At 39.4% G+C, this 27,619-nt stretch overlaps 2 protein-coding genes across 3 annotated transcripts in view; one reads left to right on the top strand and one right to left on the bottom strand.

Annotated features, from left to right (window-relative positions):
• Positions 1–16,081, top strand: part of LOC117293366 (rho GTPase-activating protein 6-like) — a 58,009-nt gene extending 41,928 nt beyond the window's left edge. Inside the window, exons 5-10 of one of the 2 annotated variants that reach the window (XM_033775661.1) lie at positions 4,764–4,914; positions 5,866–6,017; positions 6,724–6,912; positions 9,075–9,172; positions 10,507–11,492; positions 12,416–16,081. In XM_033775661.1, coding sequence (XP_033631552.1) covers positions 4,764–4,914; positions 5,866–6,017; positions 6,724–6,912; positions 9,075–9,172; positions 10,507–11,492; positions 12,416–12,432 — 1,593 coding nt within the window. In that variant the 3' untranslated portion in view covers positions 12,433–16,081. Of the gene's footprint in view, positions 1–4,763; positions 4,915–5,865; positions 6,018–6,723; positions 6,913–9,074; positions 9,173–10,506 lie in introns of both variants that reach the window. The other variant, XM_033775660.1, reaches the window with a different exon arrangement.
• Positions 16,082–25,350: 9,269 nt separating this feature from the next.
• LOC117293576 lies at positions 25,351–26,733 on the bottom strand. Its single transcript, XM_033775935.1, has one exon. It carries the CDS (start codon positions 26,731–26,733, stop codon positions 25,351–25,353), a length of 1,383 nt encoding a protein of 460 aa, XP_033631826.1.
• Positions 26,734–27,619: the final 886 nt, after the last annotated feature.

Genomic DNA, 27,619 nt, shown 5'->3' with positions numbered 1-27,619 from the left:
GCATCTTACAACCTCTTCAAGAATGGTAGCCAACAATAAAAAAAAGTTTTGAGTTACTTCTCTTGGTTTTAGATATAAACCAACTCAAGAGTAGAACTTCTTAGTTGTGTCATCTTTTAACTACTTGTCTCTTTGAAAACAAACTCTTTTTCCGTATACGATGGCACAGTTGACTAGTCTGTCGTGCCGGGTGGTCACCAATGATGTAAGTTTATTGATTGAAACAAGGAGGAGGTATTTTACTTTTGGATTTTGTTGTCACTATTTAATGGTAGTAGCTTGATGGCCGACAAGAATAGATCAACCAATACATGTATGGAATGTTACTCTAGAAGTCTTGTTTCTCATTTTACACTTCAAATCGATTGAAAGTGATTGTTTCTTGATATCTTCAGAGAGCGTGAAGTAGGTGCAAGTCTGTTTAAAACCTGCTGTTCCATTAAGTAACAAAATGGATTTAGTCTTTTCTCCCCTGAAGGTTTGTCTCTGTCTGCAACTTGTGTCTACAACTTGTGTCTGCAACTTGCGTCTGCAACTTGTGTCTGCAACTTGTGTCTGCAACTTGTGTCTGCAAATTGTGTCTGCAACTTATGACACCCACCTAACTTACACATAACAAGAATTTGATTTCATTGCGACAAGTGTAGTTAAAATATTCTGCTGTTAAGTTTCTGTGAACAAGAGCTGCTAATCTAGAGAGTAAGGAATGCTAGAAATTATTGTTTCAAACAATACATGCAGGATATTCTTCCTACTTAAGTCTGATGTACATTTCTTTGGTTTTGCCTTTGGGTAAAAATCAGAAAAACTATAAGTAAATAACCTGAAAAGTCAATTAAAACCAACACCATGTGTACATAAAACAAAATGAAATGTCCCTACCTAAAATGTTTCAACCAAGGGCAACATATCATACCCAAAAGAGTAGAATAGCAGTTTCACAAACTAAACTTAATATTTGTGTGGCTAAACAGGGTAACAATCATCTAGTGAGTCTAGTGTCAAATCAATAAACAGGGCCTTAATGTGATCAATATTCAAATGTACAAATTGATCCCTGAATTCCCTCCTTTGAGTAGAAAAAACCTTGGCCCGACCACTGACTCAGCCATTCATGTAATTCATGATGAGGTCTTATGGTGGATACTTGCATCCCACGTACCCCCCCCCCCACCCCCCACCCCCTCTCCCTCTCTCTCTCTCTCTCACTCATCCTCTCTATGTTTCTACTTTAAAGGCATGGACACTATTGGTAATTTGGAGTGATTTCTTTTTTTTAAAGGCACTGTACAAGTTTGGTTGTCAAATAATAGTGTTCTCACTTTGTGATTCCCATCATAATGCATAAAATATTAAATCTGTGAACATATGGGCTCATTTGGTCATCGAAGTTGCAAGAAAATAAGGAAAGAAAAAAACACCCTTGTTGCATTACTTTGTGTGCTTTCAGATGCAAAATATAAGGATCTATGCTGAAGACTGTTATTATTTGAGTGAGAAATTACCTCTACTTCAGAGGGAGTCATTTCTCACAATGTTTTATACTATCAACAGTTTTCCATTGCTCATTACCAAGTAAGTTTTTATGCTAACAATTAATTATCTATTAGGCACTGGAGCCTTTAAAAAACAAACTCGCTCAGGGCAAAATCGCAGGTATCAATTATTTCTCCGAGAACAAAGGTTGTCTGATTTACTGAGGGATTTGGGATTGAGATCCACTTTTGGTTAGTCGGATATTTGATCGACTGTCCGGATCACTACAATAAATTATGAATTGCAAACGATATTGTTTCCTGAAATCTATGCATTTTTTGTTAAAAGCCCCAATATCTTGCAACAGTTTTGTTTCAGGCAAAATGAAAGACGCTTAACTTGCTTTTGAAAAAGCCACATGTGTGCTAGTGGCTTTTTCAATAGGGGCAATTGAGAAATAAAACCCTTTACTGTTAATGAACTGGACCCAACTTCATAAAGCTGCAAAAAAAGCAGAAAGCATTATTCTGTTAAGCAGAAACAAATTGTACATGTGGTAGTTTGGCTGGTAACGTTACTCTGGTAAGCATAATCTTCTTGTGCTAAGCTACTTCTTGTGCTTAGGCAGCTCTATTATGAAATTTGGCTATGATAGAAATAGTTATAATTTTTTTTCTTTTTGAGTATTTTTTCTTAGATCTGAACACCTTGCGTGACTTACAGGGGGAATATTTTTCTCATTAAACTTACTTTATCTACTGCATCTACAAAACTTAACCAACCAAAATGTAAGACGCTGTATTTTGCTCTTTTATGTAACCCTGGGCGAAGATTCATAGAGCTGCTTAAAGGCAGTGGACACTATTGGTAGTTACTCAACATAATTATTACTTGGTAACAACTAATGAGGAAAGGTTGATAGTATAAAAAATTGCGAGAAACGGCTCCCCCTGAAGTAATGTAGTTTTCGAGATAGAAGTAATTTTCCATGAATTTGATTTCGAGACCTCAGATTTAGAATTTGAGGTCTCGAAATCAAGCATCTGAAAGCACACAACTTCGTGTGACAAGGGTGTTTTTTCTTTCATTTTTATCTCGCAACTTCGACTACCGATTGAGCTCAAATTTTCACAGGTTTGTTATTTTATGCGTATGTTGAGATACACCAACTGTGAAGACTAGTCTTTGACAATTACCAATAGTGTCCAATGGCTTTAAACACACAAATTATCGATAAGTACAAAAAGTTTACAAGAATAACATAACCAGCCAACAATCAATATCCTGTGTACCATTACTGACTGGTTTCCTGCTAGAAAAACATGCTCAAATGCTCAAAGCAAAGCAAAAATAAGAAGGCCCCTAAATAGCTCATGACTTTCAGTTGAGCCATACATTTATTTGTCTGTTGCAAGTTTTTTTTTTAATATATGAAATTTCACCAGAGTGGCGCTAGAAGCGACAAAAAGACAGACTCGGAAAGCCAGGGGCTGTAAGGCTGCCACATTTTTAAAGACCTTTCCCATATTATGTTTCTTTGTTTTTTGTCTTTGTCTGTCCCCTGCCAAGCGACTTCTCCGGTTTAACTTAGTACCTGCCCTAAGGAGTTGTCATGTCTTAATGAGATTGGCCGCGTCCAATTGAATGACAGATGATCCCAGATGCGTGGGATTAGGAAAGTAAAGACGTTAGTTTGGGTGACGGATTAACAGACGGACCTAAGGAAAAAGATCCATAAGTTGTCAAGAAAATCTAAGGTTTTTTTTCCAGGTTTTTTTGTTCTCCACGTTTGACAGTATTGAAATGTCTCTGACTTAAATGTCGGCAAGGGTTGCTGTACCCTACACCCTAACCTTTTATCTTCAACAAACAGAATGTCACAAACAACCCACACAAGAAATCCAGTGTTGTTGACTGGAGTTTATTCAGGGTTTCTTGATGATGTTAAAGTAAAAGCAAATCCAATTCCGTGAAACCTACTAAATGCTGGGTGCTCTGGTACAACATTAATGTAATTCCCCCGTCCAAAATATAATGTGAAATTTTCAAGTACACGTAGCAAGATTTTTACAAGCAAAATTGTAAAGAAAGATGTAATGAAGGTCACAAACATGCCTGGTGCATGTTTCCCTTCATCCTATGATCTGCCATCTTTTAAAAGGAATATCAATTCCTACCTTCAGCTCCACTGAGTTTAAGTATTTTCACAAGAACAATGAATCCATCCTTATTTTAATAGCGAGGTGACAACGGGTACCAACCACATCTCTGGCCGCAGCATTCACGAATGGACACCAACCTCAGAAATATGAGAAACAATTCATGCATGAATCGTATACAATTTCTAACACGGGATAAAAAGTATTTCTTGCTTTCTCTGTCTGTTTTTTCTTCTTCTTTTTTCTTGCTGTGCCTGTTGGGTAGGCAGTTGCTCCCTTTGCCCCCTTGAGTCGAATGCCTATGTTGAACTGCACTTAGGCCCAAATAAAAAAAATACCAGTTGATCATCCACGCCCGCATCCTTTTCAAAAGGACTGGCGTAGGAGCTTTTCCCGAATCAAACGTGATGCTCTCGAACACGTGTAGCCGGCTGTTTCATAAAACAATATCAGTGAATAGTGAATGCCTACCAGCGAATCTGTAATAATCCGGGTCCTCATGAAACAAATAGATATAAAATAAGTTTGTGGTGGGTTCAAACTGAGGAATTGGTGGCCTGTCTGATTTGAAATACAAAGCTGCCATCTTGAAAAAAAAAAAAAAAAATCCTAAATAAAAAGGCCATCATCCTTCTATATTTTTTTTTAAACCCGAACGATCAATTTTTTTTTTTTTTTGGGGGGGGGCCCTTAGTTACCTGTTAATGTTTGTCGTGTTGTCATTTAGCCTTGTTATGTTGTCATTTAGCCTTCGAGAAAGACTCTGCTCGGGTCGAAATACTGGCAGTTAAATTTCTTTTTTGAATTTATGACATAAATCCTTTTGGGTGTTAAGCAGTTTGCAACAGCTAATTTTATTTTCTCGAGATATATAGACCTTGTGCAATGACATCACCCAGCCACCATCTTAAAGATACTACATGTCTGTTGACCATGGCGAAACAATGGAAACGCATAGAATTGTATGCACGGCCCACAGGTTTGACCAGTAAGTGGCCGCTTTTTGACCTCTAGGTGAGGGCGCCCTACTGATATAACATCATGTGCATAAGGTCTTTTCAAGATAAATGAGGACAAAAAAACCGAAATCAATCCATTCTTAATAATTTTTTCTATTTGTACCTACAGCTGCGTGAAGATTTTGATGCAGGAACGGAGATTGGTATGAACGAGAGTAACAACCCTCACGATGTCGGGGCGCTGCTCAAGGAATTCTTCCGTGACCTACCGGAGCCTCTGCTGACGAGAGAGCTGTATCCCACGTTCGTTGCTTGTACCAGTAAGTCATCCCCGGAGTGCTCATCATTATTTAACACTTACATTGTATACTGTCACATTTTCAATTTAGCAGAGTAGCATTTTGTAACATGTAATGTTTACACAGTGGCTTTGGATCAGAGAATTAGATTGAATAGAATTTAGTGTAGATTTGACAATTTTTAACAAAATTGTCATGGTGTAATGTTTCCTATGCACACTTGCATCAATGACATTTTACGCCATTTTTGTCTGAGATTAGAGTCTTGTAATTTTGTCGGAACTTTCATGAGACTCCATTTATTGGAAAAATTTGTGAATCACAAAAATTAGGTTTACCTTAGAGTCCCTCTTTAAACAACTAGATACAAATAAAACAGTCAATAAGCCATTTGCGTGTCAGATTTTAATATTGTCCGATACAATGACGTGCTTGATCACAAGTTACCACTTATTTATTTTAAATCCTGAGACTATAGAGACAGTTGCTATGTCGCATGATTAGGGGCAAGCTTTTGCATTGTTACGTAAGAGACAGTGAACACCCTTACATAGTTTTGAATGGATGCTTATGGCTCATCTGGAGGTTGCTACGCAAAAGCTTGCTCCCGAACCATTTGACATAGCAACTGTCTCTATAGTCTGAGGAATTCAAATGTAAGCAGTACACTGTGACTAAGCAAGTCATTGTACCAGACATTGTTCAAATCAAACTCTTAAATGGCTTTTTGACATTCTTTTTACCCTAGGCCGTATCTGAAATGGTGACTTCAGCTACAGCTACGGCTAGATCAGCTTTTTTGAGCTGTAGCTGAAATCACCGTTTTGGACACGTCAGCGAGGGTAAAGATGTATTTCAAAGTGGCTCCCTGAAGCATTTGTTTGGGTATTGACAGCTACAGAACTACACCAGATCTTGTTTATAAAGATACATTTAAAATTTAATGATCTTTGTTGACGATGTATCTACCAGGGTTAGATAACATGGAGCAGAGGTTGAGGGCGCTACAGCTCCTGGTGTACCTCCTCCCGACAGCCAATCGTGACACCCTATTTGCTCTGCTGGACTTCCTCAATAAAGTTGCCATTAACGCATTCGACACCGTCGATGAAGACGGAAATGAGGTTAGTATAGGTTTCCAGTCTGTGATGTTCAAACCACAGTGTCACAAAGCCGGGTTCTCCCAAAGTCCAAAACCAAATCTAGAGAAAAAATGGTTTCTTCAATCGACACCACCAAATTACAAATAAATGCAGGCATCTTATTTACACGCAACAAATTAAACAAAGAAAATGTAGGAATAAGTTCCTAAATTCAGGCTACAATATTGACTTCACTAGGTTTTTCCTTATTTAAGGTGGCTTTGGTCTAAGGTTTAGATTTTCAGTTTAAAATAATGTTTTAGTTTCTAAACACCTACTGTGTCCAATGCCTACGTTTTTAAGGCGCATCCCCTAAAGTTGAACCCTATACTGTCTCTTCCCAGGTTGTATCATACACTTGACAGCAGTTATAGGTTGAAAGGCTTTTGACTGGCATCCCGAACGTATATAGCTCAGTTGGTAGAGCGCCGGCATGTTATTGTTTGAGTCCCACTCTAATTAATTGGTCTTTCTTCAACCCAAAATTCTATATTTTTTTTAACCGTTTACCCTTTGCTCCGATCCTACAATAAAATGTTTAAAATGGAATTCAAAGTTCTGCGAATATCACTTTTTGTTCACCCAAGAGAGAATGTTAATTTATGCCAACATATCGTTATGTGATATATTTTACATTAAAAATGTTCAATTAAGTATTGTTAACTTTTATGCCAATTTCATTTTAAAGGTTCTAGGCAACAAGATGGACACCCATAATTTGGCGACGTTGTTTGGCCCAAACATTCTGCGGAAGACAAAAGGGGGTCAGGAGCGGGATGCACATGCCATTCAGGAAGCCTCTGAGCAGGTAGAGGAGAGCAGAGAGGTCATAAGTGTGGTGCAAACTATGGCTGAAAATAAGGATGTTATATTTCAGGTGGGTTGGATTGGGTATGTCATATGTATTGGCTATGAGGCCAGTGGGTTTCTCTGGGTGCTTGGGTTGTCAAAGTCTATGCAGTGTAATTAAAGGTATATTACAGAATTGACAGAGAGCTGACAAAATAGTCACAGAGAGTGTTCATGTTTTGTATGATCAACCATTTACATGAAAAAACATACATGTATTTGTAATAATGTGGTCTTAATCTTTTGTGAGAGTCCGGGAAAAAATAAGGAAAAATCATGCACAATTGCATTTTATTTATGTTTTGGGGTGGTGGGGGGGGGGGTGGGTTTGGATTTAGTTGTCTTGACTATGACTTAATTTCAGAGGATTTAAAAAAAAAGATTTTTAATCAGCTTTAGTATGAACCTCGTAGTCAGTGAAGCTTTCACACTATATGGTGTATTTAATCCTTATCACTCCTGTATGATACCTTTAAGAATTGCTGAATAACAAAAGGTGGTGATCTTTTGGCAGGGTTTGAGTGGGATAATCGAGTTTAGGGAATCTGTTTGTGTTTTTGGTAAGGATTTGTTGATTCAGTGTGGGGAAATAATGTATTGCTGAACAAATGGAGGTGACATTTATGCCTTCCTCGCCAAAATCCAGCCATTTCCTGTTAAGACTCAAAACTGTATCTATTTAATCATCAAATAAACCAGAGTTTGAGCTTTCAAAAAACACCTAGTAAGGGTCTTTAAAGAGAAGGTATACCTTTGGTAAATACTCAAAAATGTTAAACTAACTTAGTAAGAAGCACTGGAACTGTTGATAATTAATGTGTAACATTATGAGAAAGATTCCCTTCTAAGGATTGTGGTTTTAGAGAGGGGGATTCTAAAAAAAAAAGAAATCTGTAAAGCGTTTCTGTTTGACACCGATTGGTGTTAGCACTGTATACTTTGCCTGTGAAAAAAGTCACAGGCATATTACTCGGGTTGGATTTGAACCCATGACCTTTGCAATTCTAGAGTGTCTTACCAACTAGACCACCGAGATTGCCCGGGTTGTTTCTGTAGTTTATTGTTTTAGGAGATATTGTCTGGCTTGATGGAAATGGGTAATCATTTTGGGTGTCTGAAGGACCACTAGGTGCCTGTGGGTGTTTGGAAATGGTTGTAGAATTCATTGAGGTGTATTGGCTGAACCAAAGGAGATGGTATTTGCAGGTGGGTTGAGATGGGTTAATTGCTGATGGGTTTGGGTGGGCGTTCATTGTCGAGTTCCTGGCTTGTAGGCTGCAGTGCACCCTGTTTGATTTAGGATATAATGGGTTGAATCTATTGATTGCCTCTTGGTATTGGTGTGGGAGTTTGTAAAGGTTCAATTGATGGAGTTGTTTTTGTAATTAACGAGTAGATATGCCTGGCTGTAACTCATGAATGGGTGAATTTGTGCTCGCCCATGGTGAAGGGGTAGACCGAAGCCACCTAAGGGTTAAAGTAGGTGTTTTTGGCAGGTACTGAACGTAGGTGTCGAGACCTCATTTGCATTGGGGGGATAGAAAGGTCTGGTGGATAAAATTAGGTTTGTTTGTTTAGGTACTAGGTAAGGTTATCTACAGCATAAGCCAAGTGTTTATCCTATCTCTGGTGATAGCAAAGTTGGCTTCTTAAACTTGAAATGAGGCATGGGTTTACTTTCCAGAAGGGTAAACTCCTTTATAAACTGATTCATTTCCCTGTATGTCATTATTATGCCTCATAATAGTGAATCTTACCACTGTAGCTCAAGGAAACCTGTATAAAAAAGGGTGCCTGCTTTATGTGAACCAGGAACACCCGGGCTAACCCTTACTCTTCCATTAGGCATATAAGTGGTCCAGGTTCTTTTACACGCAATACAAATTCAGTGTAATGTCACAGCCAAAGGACAAAGCAAGTGTCTCACTCAAGTGCCAAAACTGGGCATTGAATCCACACTCTGCTGATCAGAAACACCAGAGCTCAAGTCCAGTGCTCTTAACTGCTCGACCACAACACCCCACAATAAATACCACAATAACTGGTGTGTGTAAAAACAAGCCTAGTATAACAAATGAACAGATTGAAACCAATTTATGTAAAAGGTTCAAAATTACTGATCCTGCAATAATTTGTATTTATTTGGTTGTTATCAATGATCAATTTTGAATTCCTGTTTTCCCCGTGAAGGTGCCTGCAGAAATCCAGGATAGTGTTTTGAGGATTGCCTACGAAACAGATCCTGAAGCCCTGGACTATCTTCTGACAAAGAGGGCAGTAGCACTCGGGTAAGAACCATAATTGTCATGCATAGAGCTCAATGCAAAGCACACACAACTGTTGAGGATGGACAAATATTTCTGAGCAGATTCGTCTAGAATGCCACATTATGTATTTATTGTTGTTTCGCGCACCAGTCAGCCAAGTACTTGGGCAGCATCCAGCAACAAAGTCCAGCATTCTCATGAAGAGGATCAGAGCATACTGATTCAAACATTGAGTCGTTAACCATCGGTTCTTTTTAGAACCAACACTTTTCAAATGGAGATTTTTACAAAGTGTTACCGCACACCTCTCTAAGTATTTGCTCATGAAAGTTTCCTGAAAATATTATCTGTTGCTGAAATTATTATCTTCTTAAAAAAAGCTTTGAGGGAGGGTTTACCTTTGGTAATTACTCCAAAAATTAATTACCATAAAAACTAACTTGGTCCTAAGCCCTGCAGCTGTTGATGATGTGTTGCATTTTGAGAAACAATTCCCTTCAAAGGAATGTGGTTTTAGAGAGGGAGATTCAAAGCATTTCAGACTGAGAATCATTTCTGTATGAAACGTTTCTTGTACGAGCACTACTAATCTTAGTACATGCATCCTACAGCTTTATTGTCATATCTAAAGAACAAAGCAGTTATGGTAAAGTATTAGGTTCAAGGACACAAGTGTCATATCAGGGACTCAAACCCACACTCTGCTGATCAGAAACACCAACGCTTGAGTTGGTACTCAAAACCGCCCGCCCACAACATGTCACAACAACTCTGTTGAAGCTGTCGGTTATAGCTCTTTTCAGGGTCAAGAAAACTACTAAAAGACCAATTTCATTGAGTAACCACAGCCTACAGGTTTGATTGATTTAACACAGTAAGGCTTGCAGTAACACCATACTTGAATAGTCCTTACATTTGCGATAATAGCTGATGGGTTTGACTCATGCTCTTCAAAGTAGCATAGTTATAAAACAATGCTTCCTTTCTGAGTCTTGCGGGAACTTTCAGCCGTTCAGAGCAATAATTTTAGGAAAGAGTTTTGATATTTGATTGCTCTACAATTTTATTCCATGCGACCTGCTACAGATTCTGAAAAAAGGGATATACTGAACCCTGGTTCATACTTCCTGCAAATGCAAATGCGGATATGATATGAAATTTTGACGTCACAAATTCGCAACAAACAATTCGCATAAGTTGACTTGTGCTCAACTCCTGTGAAACATTCGCTGCAAAAACAGCCCTATGACTTCAAAATTTGCTTTGCTTTGGCATTGGCAGGAAGTATAATCCGGGCTTTAAGTACTGTGGGAAACAACCCTTACTGATTATGATTTGTATTTCTACCACACCAGGTGTATTGAGCCAGGTGAGATGGAGTCCAGCTTCGTTGATGATGGGGGCTCCCATAGCTCCTCACCCCCATGCACACCAGAGGAAATCCTCATGCCATTCCATGCCCTCCATGGACATGAACAACGACTCTTCAGCTCTCCAGATGATCTCTACACATGCCGGAATAAGTCATCAGAGTTCAACGAGGAACCAAGTCAAATGAGCAGGGAACAGATGCTGCAGTCCAAACAGAAGTCTATGTCTTTGCCTCGAGCGGCACCAATCATCGACAGCCGCTTCCCGAGCAGCCCCAAAATTGCACGGACAGGTTGTGAGGACCGGCTGAGCACCCCAGTGCCGTCGCAGCCGGAAAGGGGCAGCGTTGTCATAACAGGTGCCAAGAACAAACGAGGGCGACACAGCAGCGAGAATCTAGACGAGAACTCACAGTGGGGGACGGACTCCTCATCTTCCTCAACGATATCCCCACCGACGAGACTCACTCGCGGAATCTCCAACGAGAAACAGGTGTTCTCCCCGCTGTCGCCGCACTCGCCTCGCCGTATATCCGGCCCGGTTTCCCCCCTCGTAGGCCACCCACCCGAGAGACAATTTAGCTCACCGGCAAACATGGAGGGAGGTGGCGGAACCCTCTCCCCGAATTTAGATCTTTCCTATCAGTCGAGGAGTCCTAGAACGGTACGCAAGCATGCATCGGATCTCTTACCGACTCCTTGGAAGGTTAACGATGATGCGTCGGAGCAAATATGGCTGCCTGTTGACGGCAGAAGGACACAGAGTGTCTCGGACGGCAACAGACCGACCCGGCCATGTGCAATCTCCCCCTGTATACAACGGCGCGCGTCACCAAAGTCTCCGCAACTGAGGATTGCCAAAGTACCAATTGCTGCCATGGAGGAAGACTTTGATATGGATTTACCTGTGGAGAAAGCGACAAGTCCGACAAGTCCAACCAGCCCAGAGAAAGTCGGCGATCAATGGCAAGGCAAGTGGAAAACAAAGGAAGGCCAGGAGACATTAGTTTGAGGACGAGAGACGAGAAGAGATTGAAAAAAAGAAAAACTATCTTTCCAATTGACACATCTGACGGAAACTACTGTTTTTTTAATGCGACACTATGTGTTGACTAAAAGGAATTGAGACGCTGGCCTTTAAGGCTGACACAGACAGACTTGGACGAAGATGAAAAAATTCTGTCTTTTTACATTTCAGCCAGCATAATTTTGATCAAACCAATTTGTTTGACTGGTTGATTATAAGAAGGGGTTGCACGCCTTTCAGCCAATATTTAACGAAAATGGAGGTCCAATCACAAATTCTTTCAATTGTGAAAACCATGAGGGGAAATCAAGTCAAAAACTAAATTTTTTTTTTTCATTTTGAGAGTTTTTTGTATATATCGATCAACTACTTCCCAGACAAAACCATTTCAAACCTTGAAACACATCAGATATTGCCCATTATCGCAAAGCCGATTTCGAACTTCTCTTGAGTTAAAGTGAGAGCAGGGTTAATTTCTTGACATTAGCAATGCTGTTCAGAGCATTAACAAGAAAAAAAGGTCTTGCCTTGAATGATGTCCTCAAACCAAGCAAGGCAGAAATGCTTAATTGGAGGCTAACTTTGAGGACAAACGCCTAGTCAATTTGCTCAAGTTGCCTCGGCAAAAACCTTTGATGTTTGTTCCCTTGCTGGTTCCACTTGAGGTACAAAATAACCTCATGGTAACGTTCTTTCTGTTTTCGATTATAAATCTCTGACCGAAATATCGGTAACTTCAAATTCACCTCTTTCACATTTTTGGATTCACTCCGTTGGGATGTGAGTCATGTTTCAGTATTTGTATATTGTAATATTTACACTGTGATGTTTTCAAACATAAATTATATTTCTGCACCATTTGTATAGAAATACTTTACCATTAGTAAAGTATCACACTGAGGATGGAAGTTCTGCCAGGACTTGAATAGCATAAAGTGCACAATTCCACTAAGCAGAAACGGGCAACTGAGTCGTACTGCCTTTGTACTGCTTTTCGACCAGTTTCCAAGATAGCTTATTGCTTAGCAGAGAAAGTTGTCGCTAAGCAGCTTCATCACCTGAAACATCTTTGTACCTGATTCTTGCTGTTTTATGGTAAGCATCGTTGATGTTGTAAAAAAATGGGAAGCAGTCGCCACGACTGCCGATGCCAATCTTCAAATTTAAATTATTGTGTAATTATAAATGGCCAAGCGAGGGAGTCATTTCTAGGAGTTTTTGTGAGCTTCATTTTGAAGAAGAGAAAACAAAGTTGGAAAAATGAAAATGGTTGTCCAGAAAAAAGTGTGAAACAAGCGGTCCTCTTACACAAACAGAGGTTTTAGGCAGCAACAAATTTGAGTTGCCGAAATAGTTAACCTCTTTTTTGAAGTCTCCAGTGACTTGAGTGTGAACTTAACTTGAGATTTGTTTCTCAAACATAATTCTTGAATCCAATTTTGGCAACCACTAAATGTTCTCTTAAAAGGAAATGTTATTTCACACACTTAGACCCTGTTGTTAAATGTTTTTAACCATCAGTCAAAATGTGTATTAGCCAAGGTATGGAGTGAACAAAATGTGTAATTGACTGAACAGAGGTGCAAGAACTTGTAACTTGTCTGCCTTTTAATACACTTAGTTTGGGTTCATTGGGCCAGTGTGCAACCTATCAAGCTGCTATCAGCAATTTTGGTGATGAGTTGAATTTATTTGTAATGTCTGGTACCTGGTAGATTACAAATGAACACTCGGTTTGAAATTCCTCAGACAACATTGCTGCAAAATGTAGAGCAAGTTTTGAAATACCCAAAACACAAGGGTACCAAGTATGACCAATCTTGAGGTTGCAAAACACTACTGAATATGTGTCTGTAATATTAGGACCAATGAGAGACTTTAGAATGCTAGGTGGCAGCAGACTAACCAGGTAAATTTCCGTTGTTTACGTAGATCTGAGCATGTGCCCATTACCAAGAACAAAGAAATTACCTGGTAAGTCTGCTGCCACCTAGCAATGCACTGGCGCTCACTGGCCCAGCCTCTGAATGTTTCAAATAACCACTTGTGATTACAGCACTATCATTGAACGTTGTTCTCACAGACCGCAAGATTTCAGTCAGTTTTACATCCGCTCACTCCAATCAGTTTCCAAGACACCACTATTGTGAGGTTGGTTGGTATCCAGACATCAGCCAAGCTGCTTCTTGTAAACCATGATTGAGAACCAATACACTGGGGCTCAATATCATTAGTGGCTCATTGCTTAATGCAGCGTTCTTTCTGGTAAAATCACAATATTCTGGCAAACAAGTTATATGCTGGCAGTTGCAATTGGTTGAGACACTAAAAGCTCATCAAAGGACTGAAATTCATCTGTGCTAGACAGAGTTAAAAATGAACGAAAAGTATGAAAGAAAGCAATGTAAAAACAAAATTACTATTGAAAGTGAGCTTTCAGTCACTTCATTCCTGCATCAAAGTAAATAGAGCCATGGTATTGGGCTTCAAACGAGCTTGAGAAAAAAACAATACCTCATATTGTTTTATATATTTAAATGAAATGAACCTGTGACAGTGACAGTCTATGACACTGACCGTGACTAACATTACATTAATGGTAACACTGTTACCTACATATGGGTAATAAAGTCACCGTTGGTTACAAAGTCTGTTTATATTATTATCTTTGTATAAATTATTACATATTATTATTATATAACAAAAATTATAGATATATTATCTTAAATGCAGAACAGTAACTCAGTATTATTGTTCATATGAAATAATGTAAAGTGTACCTGTTTACGAAAATGTGTTTTAAAATGTAATTGTAGGATATACACAATATGTGACTAGCTGTACAGAAGTTTAGATAAATGCAAGTTTCTTTAACTGATGATGTTGTATGTATTAACCATGGTTGCCAAAAGTCAAACGAGTGTACATCGTGGAGCTGAGCACAAAACACACAGTCAACCTAAAGTGTTGTTCACACGACAGCAATTTAACAGGGGTCCCTTGCTAAAATTTAGCATGGTTGTAAAATGTAGCAAGGTATGAAAAGATTTTACAAGATTTTTAAAGCCACTTCTTCTAACAACTTCCATAAACCAGAAATCATGAGTCAAATGCTTAGGAAAAATATCAATAATAAGAAAACACCGAAAAACATTCACTGTACACCTTTAAATTCTGAGGCAGTGCTAGTCTTGTCTTACTGTTGTGCAAAAATAGAAGTTCCTGTGAAAAATAAATCACTGAATAAGTGTGATTGTTTTGACTGTGGTCCAAGCCAATTACCAAGGGGTGGTAATGTCACAGCTTTGGGTGTTGATAATTTCAGGAATTGCATATTCCATCACAGCTCTATTATGTATAAGCGTAGACACGCAGTGGTGCCGCAAATTTTTGCATAATCACGCTCCACAGCCAGTGCAGTGTAAGGCTGGAGACCTGAACTGATTCATTATGTTCTAAGATACACCTGCAATATAAAGCTCATCATGTAACTCAACCCCCCCCCCCATCCTCCGCCATCAGTCTCTTTATCTCCTTGTGCAATCTGAATACTGAATATGGTTAGGCCAAATACAAAAAAAAACACGTTAAGCGTCCTGCTTTTTTGATAAAAGGAAGGAGGAAGGCCTTTTTTTAGCTTGGCAATTTTTCAAAACTTATTTTTTTGTCTAAGATCATTAAAATGTATCCTTAATTCGTAGAAGGAAAAAGACAAAAAAGAGGCAGCCTCTGGAAAGGAAGCAGGCGGGGATACTTAACATGTTTTTGTTATTTTGCCTTCGAACATGAATAGTGTATACGTGCCATGTGTGCAACAATTCATGGCTGCCTGCCCCCGTCGTGTAGAGGTATCGATTGTGAATGAGTCAAGTTATTTGATTTGAGTGATGGGCATGACACAGGTGCTCTGTTGCAATGTCAAGGTGGCTGAAGCAAACAAAAATGAAAAGGGAAGAGTTCACCAGATGCTAGATCTCTTACGACAAATACTTTTATTTAAAAAAAAAATATAAAATGAGGAACAACACAACTTTAAAGAAAACATGCTTTCTAGTTTGATCATTCACAGGGAAATCAAAATAAATCTAAATCTAAATCTGGCAGCTTTAGCACATGGTAATTCAACACATTTGGACTTGATAAAATATGCGTTGGCTAATTGCAACAATAGATAATTGTTAACAATCTTTAGCTGCTTAAAAAGTCAGTACTCTTTTGGAAAATTTTCAGCACAGAGCATTTCATGTTGGATTATAAAGCATTTTCTTATCAATGTAGAAGAAAAAAAGTCACTTTCATAACGTAAATTGATAAATTTCAATTCCTTTTTAAAACTTCAGGGTTACAGTCATGTCAAGTAGTAAAACAGTACTAATGTGAGATATTCACATTGTTTAGCATGCAGAAATGTACTTCTATTTTTCCTGCAGGAACAATTTTGAGTTTGCAGGTCAAACAGTCACTTTTAATAATATTTGTGTAACACAGAAGTTTTAATTGTATTTAATGAGAGACAATCAATATTATTTTGGTTTTACCCTTACATCGGTGTGTGTTAGCACTGTGTATTCAGTACTTTACTCGAATTCTGTGAAAAAAAATCACAGGCATATTACTCGGGTGGGATGCGAAATTCAACATTAATATCATGAAATAGGTGGAGATTTTTCCTTCGCTGGTTCTTTTGTTGTTGGGGGGGGGGTGGTACTTTTCACTGTTCATGAAGTTTGTTTTTCAGACATTGTCTTTCAACATTGAAGTGAAGACTACATGTATGTCCACTTAAAGGCAGGGTATACTTTTGCTCATTGTCAAGGACTAGTGTAATCCTCACTTGGTGTATCCCAATTTACGCACCTAGTAACAAACCTGTATAAATTTGGGCTCAAGTGGTCATTGAGATTGCTAGAAAATAACAAAGAAAACATTCCTTTGTTGAACAGAATTGTGTGTTTTCAAATGCCTGAGTAAGGCTACATACCTGAGACCTTTCTCAGATTCAAATGCCTGAGTAAGGCCTTCTCAGATTCAAATTTGCAGGTGAAAAGCTACCACTTTCTCTTAAGCTCCAATTCTTGGAAGGGTGTCTTTTCCAAAAAATGTTTGATAACATCAACAGCTCTCAAGTGCTGTTGACCAAGCTTTTAAAACAATTCCCTCGAAACTTGTAAATCTGAAATGCGTCTCTGCATGAAACACTTCTTTGATTGTGTATTCCAATTAAAGATTGTTCTGCCTACATGAACATAAACCCTTCCGCCTATATCTCAACATTGTTACCACCTTTTGAAATCAATCTTTTAACCGGGTAATTTATTGCATATGTTGTCTACATTTATATTAAAACAATCAACTGGTCTAAATACCAAAAGTATAATTTGCCTTTAATGGTTCTTGTATGCATGATAGTGTCTGATAGGGAGACATGACAGTCAAGTAATATATTGGGTGCGTTCGATTAGCTTCCCTGTGTCGACCATGCGGTGCTCATTTGGTTGAGCCCATGACAAAAGCTAATCGAATGATCACTCGCCCTTTCGTGGTAACGTCATGCACCTCGGGCCAGCCCCAAGTGACCCACTCCACAAGCAGGGCACTTGGGGCTGACCGGGGTGAGCCCCTGGAATGACGTCAAAGCTATTCGAACACACTGGGGGCAGACTGGGGTCGACCCAGGGAAGCTAATTGAACGCACCCTATGAACATGGGTGTCTGTCACCAGACTACCATTTTGCAAAAAGAACTGTACTCCCATTCAGAAACTGAAATTTCTATGGAGACATTTTGACGGGAAACCAGGCAAAGGCCAAGGTCCAATTTCATAGAACTGCTTATGCCCAAACAGTAGCTAAGCACAACAAATTTTGTGCCTGCAAGAATAAGGTTACAAGCCAGATTACCATGTCATAAGTACAACTTGTCACTGGTATCCTGCTTATTTCTGCTCAGCAGAAAACTGTTTCATTTTCTGCTTGACCAGTTCTATGAGATTGGACCCAGGAAATGAAAGACCCACATTGCTATTGTCTTCATCTTCATACGGTTTTATCAATCATTGATTCTTTTGTATAATTTTATCAGGACTTTTTTTTTTTAAAAACAAAACACCTGTTTTATGATGGGTTTCTGTGATCAGCTTGGTGCTTGAAGTTGCTCAGAGAAGGATTTTATTCACTCAAACTACGTTTTAAGAGAAATTATGTATAAATATTTTTGCTCATTTTAAGTTCCCCCCTAAACAAACGGGTATTATGTTTTAATTTTTAAGAAGTGCTTTTATTAGTATTTATTGTAGATTGTTGCATAATGTTTCACTAGTTTTTCAGTGAAATGCAGACTTTGATGTCACTCAGTAGGACTGTGCACTCCTTTTTACCAACTCTGCAAAGTTTGTCTCAATTTTTAGGTGTGTACAATTTATGATTTTTATAATAACAAACACAGCCAAACTAAAGGAAATCTGGTAGAGTTTTAGCTGTTCACCTAAGAGTAAAGTTAGTTTCAAGATGGGAGACTGTGGAAAAAATACTAGATTGCCCTAGACATAACTAATGTCGCTTTACAGAACATCTGAGCATACACAAGTTTCTGAGACAATGGATTTACCCAATAAGTTTGGTACCACCTAGTATCTCGAAAGGTCCAACTAGTAGTCCAAAAGGCTCCCATTATTTGTTAACATCACTGGGTAGAATTTTTCCTCTGTGCCGTACGTGATGTAGTTATTATACGAAAGTGAAAGGCCTTCGAGGCTCTTGATAGTGTCCTAAGCACTGTATTCTTGGTACTTTCTGATTCTTTGATGAAAAAGAACTCCACAGGCAAACTTGTTTATTATTGATACCCACTTATTTTTGCTTAGCAGTGTACATGAGGCTAAGCAGCTCTATGTGATCACTCCCAGGTCATACATAGTTATTAGGTCGGAAGTTTTATAACTCAAAATTAAACTGCCATGATATGAAAGAACAGATGTTCACTCTCAAAAGATAATTTGTAGTTTGGGGGATTTCTGTTTGTTTTTTGTTTTCAAATGCGAGCCGGAAAGTTTGGGACAAAAAAGTAGTACGAGTTGAATGTGACTAATGGGAGACTTTTGGACGGTCCTTTTGTAACAGCTCTTGCCTGCAGTGCACATGCTCATACCTATGCGTGCCAATACTGAGCATGATAATAGCTGCAAAAACAGACTGTTATGTCTGCTGCTGCCAGTGTCTTAAAAGTCTCCCATTGGTTTGGAAGGTAACTGTCCTAAATTGATAGTGTTGTATGTACATCGCATGGCTCTCATCGAATAACTGGTTCCGTGGTAAAGTTCTACATTTATATCATTTCCATGGTTTTATTTTTACTTATTTCCTTAGTACTGTTTAGGAGAAAATCTGACCAAGGACCTCATTCAATCAGAGAGTCCCTGATCAGATAGTTTTCTTCTTGAGAGTAAAGCTGTATATCTCGCCAATATGTACACAGATATCTTATTAAAACCCAACAAATGGTAATTAACAAATAATCAGCATTTTCTGAAAGAGATTTTTTCCTTTAGCCTGGAAGGTTCTGAATTCCTGCGAATGCGCTAAGAATTTTGACATCACAAATTAGCAAAGAATAGTTAGCAATAATTGAGCTGTGTTCAACTTTTGCGGAATGTTCACTGCGAAAAAACAGCCCTGTGGTGTCAAAATTTGCTTCGCATTGGCAAGAAGTATGAACTAGGCTTTAGCCATGCCCATCAGGAGGCGTTTAATGAGATTATTTATGAATATCTAATTATCATTACATGTCAATTTGTACATTCTTCAATGGTTTAAGGTCTAATACTGAGTTATATTGCAGCACTGGAGCTTGTGAAAATTAGTAGCTGTGACTTGTCTGTACAGCAGTTAAGAAGTCATAATAAATTAATGTCATCTCATATCTAAAAGAAAGACAAACTGACTTTTCTTCTTTATTTTTGTTGTCTGCTGAAAGGTTTAGGTTGCGGGGACGGGGCCCCTGGGGTTGGGGCCGTGACAGGATGGTAGAACCCAGATACCAGGAGGGTGGGGGAGATTTGTTATGTTGTGCATATGTTGGGATATGGAAGGGTGTCCAGTGTGCCTTTCATGGAAGTGACGTGGTCGAGCGATTAAGAGCACTGGATTCAAACTCTTGTGTTTCTGATCAGCAGAGTGTGGGTTTGAATCCCCAGTCGTGACACTTGTGTCTTTAAGCAAGACACTTAACCATTGCTTCGTCCTTCGGATGGGACGTAAAGCCGTTGGTCCCGTGTGTTATGTAACGCATGTTAAAGAACCCAGTGCGCTTATCGAAAAGAGAGGGGTTCGCCCCGGTGTTCCTGGTTTGATTGGCAGCATATTGCGCCAACCTTGCGCCAACCTTGTGAACCATAACATGGTCTCATACTTCAAAAGTAACTCCACATACCAAAGACCTGCACTTATGACTCTACAGCGACTTAAATATTGTCATAACTATTGTCATAACTACAACGCAAACTTGGGGGTACCCCTAGGTCAAGAGTTGTCAATACCTCTTAAGATTATTTTTACCCCAATTTTTGTTGTTTTTATTAAGGTCAGGATACAACCTTATTTTTAAGACCCTGGACATTTTAAAATTCAGGCTGCATTAATAACACAGTTCAACGGCAAGCATTTGAGTTTTTGTAATCCAAAATCATCAAACTCGCCCATTACTTAAAAAACACTTTCTGTTGGGGAGGTGGGATTTGCCTAAATTTCTATACAGCCTCAAGGCTACCTATGACCATCCTACAACCCAGCTAGTTTCAGCCAAATTCGTTGACCCCCACCTTATCACGGTCTGCATGGTCCTCTCATGGACATGCACTTGTACTCCACTGAAGGCGTTTAGTACATATGGAGTGGTGCACAGAATATGCCCGTGTTTGCGACCCAATATCGGCATGGCCCTTCGACCGGCACCAGGTGCCGAGTTTGCTAGGTGCCGAAGTGACCAGTACCCCTTCGACCCTTCTCTTCCCATTTTTCTACCGGCTGCACTTCCCATGTAACGTGTGTCAGCACTGCGTGTATTCTAGTGGCTATATATGTATTAATTAGTGGACCGATTGAGCTTCCTCCAACACGAAGTCTGCCCAAAGGTATGGTCTATCAGATTATCTACAAATCGTTTGTCTTTTAGGAAACATCAAGGGTACATTTACTGGGAGTGAGTGCAAGTTTTTTAGCAGATGTTTTTTTTATGATCTGGATATGGAGGTAGAAATGTCTACCTCCATGGTCTGAATGATGTCGAGGTCTTAATTGTGGCGGCTAATAACTGGTTAATTATGCAATCAAATGATCTAATTTTCCTCTAAGATTGCTCACTGAATTTTTTTTTCAGAATTGGGGAAAAAAATCACTCTTAATTACATAGGCCTACTATTAACAAAATTCGTTAAAATTGTAAAGGATGGGAGGTAAAAATTCCACCGCCTTTAACTGCATGGGTTCTATTCTCGATTACGAAAATCGGGCCAGAAATTGGGCCAGAAACGCGGCTAGCTTCAGCTCGGTGAGGGAGCGAGCGGGGGATCGAGGTAGTTGAGCGAGTGCGAATAAACCACGAAAATCGGGCCAGAAATTGGGCCAGAAACGCGGCTAGCTTCAGCTCGGTGAGGGAGCGAGCGGGGGATCGAGGTAGTTGAGCGAGTGCGAATAAACCACGTCTTGCACCGAGGCTTCATTTTCAGCGGTGTGATTTTGGTTTTACCTCCATGGTTTTACCAAGTATTTCCTTCTTGAGGCAATGTTGATTTTCTAGTGTTTAGCGATATTAGTGTTACCTTCAGTGCCAGTGTTGCTGCATACAGTTAAGAGGCTCACCCGAACAACCGTAAGTTAATTTTTGTGCTAATTCTTAAACCTGCTAACCTAAAACATCTCAATGCTTAGACCCAGTGACTGGGGCGCTAGATTCCTTTTTTTTTTAATTTTGAGCTAGATGACCGATAATGTCAAAATTTCGAAAAAAGGAATTTAGCGCCCCAGTCACTGGGTCTACTCAATGCTCATATGTTGTGCTGTATTTGGTTGATGTTTGGAAAGGCTCATAGTGTATTCTCTATCCGTTGCCAATGTACCAATATTTCAGTTCGCAAATTTTGTACAATTGGATGTTGTACTTGTAATATTTATTTTGGGAAAGTTTCCGTATGGCGCCACCACTTTTTCATTCAAAATGAAATAATACAGTATCTCATTGACCTCAATGAGATATCCCTTTTTTTAAAAATGAGTGAAAAAGTGGTGGCGCCATATGGAAAGTTATCCTTTATTTTCTCCAAGCATGTTGTGCCATTCCTCAAAGACTTGCCAACCTAATCATTTTCTTAATTATCCTGATTGAATGATTGATTGATTTTATTCCGATAAAAACATGTCCAAAATACAAACAAAACGACAGGAGAAAAGACGGATAACTTTCCGTATGGCGCCACCACTTTTTCACGAATTAAAAAAAAAAGGGATATCTCATTGAGGTAAATTATTCACTATTTTATTTCATATTGAATGAAAAAGTGGTGGCGCCATCTGGAAACTTCTCCGAAAAGACAATGAAATTAGATAAACCAAAATAGAGAAAAATATGCAAGGATACCCCCACCCCTCCCCCCCAAAAAAATCTATATATTGGATAAAAAAACATTATCTGAGGCTTATTGCCTTTGGGCTCTTCACACAAAAACAGCAAAAAGAAATGACAGTACTAAAAACAGACAAACCTGGACAAGAGCATCAGACGACGCTTGATTGATGTTTCTCGAGGCTCATGTTGTTTACTTCTTTAAATGTTGCCAATGTACGATATTTCAGCCCTCAATTGTTCACAAGTGGATGTTGAAATTATATTCCCATGCATGTTGTGCCATCCATCAGAGACTTGCCAAACTAATGATTTTTTTTAACTGTCAAACTGTATCCAAGTGCCGGTCCAACTCTCAAAAACAAATGTATACACCATCTATTTACATTCCAAAACATGTTGCCCATTCTATCAAAACTTACTGAGTTCATTTTTTTTCCAACTCTACTTAAAATTTTCTAAGAATGGATGTTGTGCTTTCTCTGTTAATTGTATCTGGATGCAGCTGCGCAAATTGTTCAGTACCTCAGAATTTCCAAACCTGAAGAGTTTTTAATTAAATGATGAATTGTTCCGTTAAAACCCTAACCCCAAAAGGTTTTTACTAGAATCAATCCCTAACCCAACACATTCCAACAGCTTTTACCACCATGTACTGGGAACTGTACCCAATCAAACAAAATGAAACAGTCTGCTCAAACGGGAGAATACACAACCTAACAAACTCCAACAGGCCTTCTTTGTTTGATTTTGTTGGAGTGTGTACACATGGTGTGTGTACAAAAAGATCAGTGAAATCACAGAGTACCTAATACAACATAATCAAACAATTATGTATGTACACTGTACACTATTTTTTTATGTGGAGTAAAATGTTGTTAGGGCTCAGTTCATTTGAAGCTCAACTTGGGTTTCGCACTGTTAGCTTCATAGATCATCATTGTCCTTTTTGTTGTTTTTTGTTAGGTGTTCGTGATTGTTATTGCTCTGTTTTTTTTTCTTCTCCATCTTCCTTCTTCTTCCCGTCAACTCTTATCTACAGCATAACTCAAGATTCAAGCCAAACTGAACCTTGAAACTCACCAGACAATTGAACCTCAATACGAAGATGGCACAGTTTTCATTACGTCATGATGACGTCATTAGGTGTCAAATTACAGGGTTTTTAAAGTTGAAAAGGGACCATTTTCGTTTTGCTGTATCTCAACGAATATGAAAGCTATGATGTTCAAAGTTTTCGCATCTGATAGACCAAGACTGGGGAAACATTTGAAAAGTTAACACCAAAATCGTACGACCTTAGCATCCGGGTTGTTACCCTGGGTCGAAGTTCACCTTCGGTTTTTTTTCGTCAAAAAACAACTTTCGAGCTTTTCTACGGAATAACTCAAGATTGAGATTGAATGGAATGTTGAAACTCAACAGATAGTTGAACCTCAGTATCAAGACAACACACACTTACTTACGTCATTATGACGTCATCGGGAATTGAATTACGTTAGATCAAAGTTTAATATTTGTAAAAATCATAACTCAAAAACTATGAATCGGATTTTGACAATCTACACATCATCGGATAGATCATTAAAAGTTGGACAAATGCTTCACAGAACACGTAAAATATTTTTAATACTTCTAGTGCAAAACAAAATTTGAAAATTTCATAAAATCTTATCGTATTCATGTTTTTAAAACTACTGATCATTTCAACGTAATTTTTGTTTCAGATTGTAAAACAGCAATCCCGCTCAATCTTTTGCACAGAAATAACAAAATTTGGACCTTTACATCAGTCGAAAAGGGACGTCAAAGCACCTGTTGACCCACTCGTTTACCCCATTTTGATCAACAATGCACGCTATGTACGCTATGCAGTGCAAGCGCGGGAATTCCCAAAAGTGCTCTCTTTAGTCCAGCGAAAGAGGGCGCTGTAACGTTTTTAGTAACATCGAGCGCTGAGTGAATCGCGGTGAATCGCAGTAGTTGAGTAATAATGAACAACGTCTCGCCCAAAACTACAAGTAGGAATACATATGCATTGATGTTATAAGATACATTATACACCTTCAGATAGTCCATCACATAATTATAAAAGGTTTACAAGTCATACATCAGCTGAAAGGTTTTAATGAACTAGTCAGGATCTACACAAATGAAATCAGTTTAAACTTGGCTTCTTGTTCAAACCAAAGGTTGAAAATAATTGGTCAAAGAAAAATAATTTCACAACCACACATTTGATTTTTTATATATTTATACGTCATTGGGTAGGCATGTAACAACTTAAGAAACGATACACAACATTGACTATTAAACCTTGACCTCCAGTTAAACAGGAAGATGCAGTTAATTATTTGAAAAAATATTTCCCCAGAACCAGAAATTAGTTGTTTATTATCTGAACGTCGTCAGATAAGGCTTTGAAAAACATTACTAACGCTATAATTTGTGACCTGACAAACTTGTCTTCCGGTTCAAACCGGATGTTTAATATTTGAAAAAAAATCATAACATCTGAACCATACATTGGATTTTTGCAATCTATGCATCATCTGAAAGGTCTTAATAGACTTATCACGTGCTATACAATATGCGACCCTGTTTGACCTTGACTTCCAGTTAAAGTTGGAAACTGATATATAATGTTTGAAAAATAAAAAAAATCCTAAACCACATAATTTGATTTTTATCATCTATACGTCAAAAGAAAGAACTCAAAAGACATCACCAACGCTACCAAGTGTGACCTCATTTGACAGTACCTTCCGGTTCAAAACGGAAGTTGAAACTTTATATTTGAAAAAATCATAACTTCTAAACCAAATATTGGATTTTTACAACCCATCCATCATTTAAAAGGTCTTAATAAACTTATCACGCGCTACATAAAAAGTAACCGCTATTTGACCTTTTATCCGATGCAAACCGGAAGTTGGTGTTTAATTTGTAAAAAAATCACAACTCCTTAACCAGTCATTGGATTGATGAGGTAAAATGTTGTCACCAATTCATTCACTCACTCACCACGAACACCTTGTTTTTGTAGTAAACAAAAACTGTACATGTACCTCTAGTTTATTTTTCTGTTTATTTTTTCATCCTTCCTTTTTTTTTCTTTTTTTTTTTCTGTTTTCTTTTTTGGTTGGGAGGGGCGGTCAGTGGCTGCCTTGTTGGTGGTGCATGTAGATCTAGTCGGTGGTGCTTGTGGTGGAGTCTGCCTCTCTTTCTTTGATGGAATGGAATTCTATGAAGCATCTTCCTGGACATAGGTTGACTCCACACACATTGCAACCTCGGCGTGTTGACTTCAGCCGACACCACCTACACCATCTTGCATTCCGACCTGGCATCTTCACGGAGACATGGCCTGCACTGTTGCTCCCAGGGACAGGACAAGTTGGAGGTTGTTTCGGCACATCTCCTGTTGCGTACCCATCGATAAGCTCAGAGACTACTGCAAGCACGAACTTGGAGTGTGTTAGTACTCGGCCATCACCCTGGTCGTCATCAGTGCCACTGGTACTGGCACTTGAGCCGTCGTTGGCTGCTGGTGTGTGGTGCTGCTTGTAACACAGCCAGGCGTTTACCCTGGCAACATCCAGCAGGAAGTATAAGATGCTGTGCCACCAAAGTTGTGACTTCCGTGAACAAGTGTGGTACGATCTGAGTTGGTCACCCTTGTCGACGCCTCCCATGTTCTTAGTGTAGTCAACCGCTTGGGGTGGGGCAGGAATACACCTCTTCTTAAGTCGTCCATCTGCGTTGGCCACTTTGCGCACCACCGTGCCTGTGTTTGGATCCCTCCAACCTTGGTGTGCAGATGACAGGAGCATCATGACTTTGCTGTCTTTCCAAAGGCATGATGTCAGTTGGCCGTTCTGGCAGGTGTAAAAGGTTCCCCTTTCGCAGGTGTTCAAGTGCTTGACCTTTTTGTGATTTGGATTACTCTGTGATGTTGTGAAGTCCTTTGGTAGCCCTTTACTATTACTCTTGACAGCACCAGTCAGATAGGTACGCTTAGCGAGGAGGGTAGGAGCCAGGAAAACTGAGGTGTAGAGCCGGTCTGTGAAAATATGATGGTAAAGGTTGAGTTGATGCTTTGCTGTCGCCATCACAATGTCTACCATCTTTGTAGGGGTTCCTCCGTGGGGATGAATAGTGAAGTTGATGAAGAATCCCGTGGCTGCCTCAGCGAGGACATAGATCTTAAATCCAGTGCGAATGGGCTTGAAGGGCATGAAAAACTTCCTTACACTGGCTTTAAAACCTCGGTATTTCACCATGGCCTCGTTGAGACTCAGCTCCCAGTGTGGTTTGTAGTTTCTGAGACATTTTCGGCGCACCTTGTCACATGCAGGCAGGATTGGATGAAGTGAGGATTTCTTCTTGGCATGGTAGCGATGAACTTTGTCACGTATCAGATCTGGGTTTTTGTCCGGGTCATTGCAGGAGATGTGCTGACTGAGGGCATCAAATCGATGGCGCTTCATGGTCTGTGAAATTAACTTGTTGCGCAGCCCAGGATGAGAAGACCAGTAATCCTTGTAGTTGTTGATTTTTACCAGGCCCATCATCAGGTGGATCCCTACCCATGCTCTAATTTCTTGTAGTGATGTTGGTCACTGCCTGCCTTTACGTAAGCTCTTGTTGGTCCAAGTGACGATCATGGTAAACAAAACCAAAGGAAACTTAAAAACTTCAAAAATACTTAAGTGGCGACTCTTTCTTCGAAAATTTCGGGCCATGGGGTTTCTTCCCTCTAAACGATCTAATGCGGACGTCCTCGAGGCTTCTAGTCCAACCTGCCTCATCGGGGGCATAGTCATCTTGGTAGGCGAATGGCGGGTCCGGGTCGTTGTCGGAGTCGGGTAGCGGAACTTGCTTAGTCTTCTTTTTTCGGGGGGTTTTGGTCTTTGGTGGTCGTGTGGATGGTCCAGTTTCATCTTCCTCGGCAGTCTCCTCCTCTTCTCCTCCCCCATCTCCCCTGGCAGTTTCTCCCCTGTTCTCCTCCTCTCCTGTCTCCTCACTGCCTCCGGTCTCTATCTGTGAAGTTTCCCCCCTCTCTTCTCCTGTCTCTTCTCCTGTCTCCTCTCCTGTCTCCTCTCCTGTCTCCTCAACCTCCATGGCGTCTGCTTGCTCATCTGGGTTTTCTTCTTTCCCATCATGGACTCTACAAACCCATCCACTTCCTCACTTCTCAAATTCTGCTGTAGCAATCTTGCTTCACGAGCTGTCATGTTGTTATCACTGTAGTCACTTGAAGACTGGGTGATGAAGCTAAGAAAACCCTCATATTTATAGGAAATGGTGCCATTGTTATTGAAATTTTAATTCATAACTATTACATCACAGTACTTAGATTATGGAACATTTTATACAAATTTGTGAAATATGCTTTTTTAGATAACAATAACAAATAAAAAGTACAATTACTTTTTGAAACTACCTCAATTTCAA

Source organism: Asterias rubens, chromosome 8 (genome assembly GCF_902459465.1).
Source record: "Asterias rubens chromosome 8, eAstRub1.3, whole genome shotgun sequence".
NCBI classification, from domain to species: Eukaryota; Metazoa; Echinodermata; class Asteroidea; order Forcipulatida; family Asteriidae; genus Asterias; species Asterias rubens.
This window is presented reverse-complemented; position numbering and strand designations above follow the sequence as displayed.

Bases quoted from the DNA above. Each gene is read 5' to 3' on its own strand.
- LOC117293576 (XM_033775935.1), bottom strand. From the start codon at position 26,733: ATGGGCCTGGTAAAAATCAACAACTACAAGGATTACTGGTCTTCTCAT.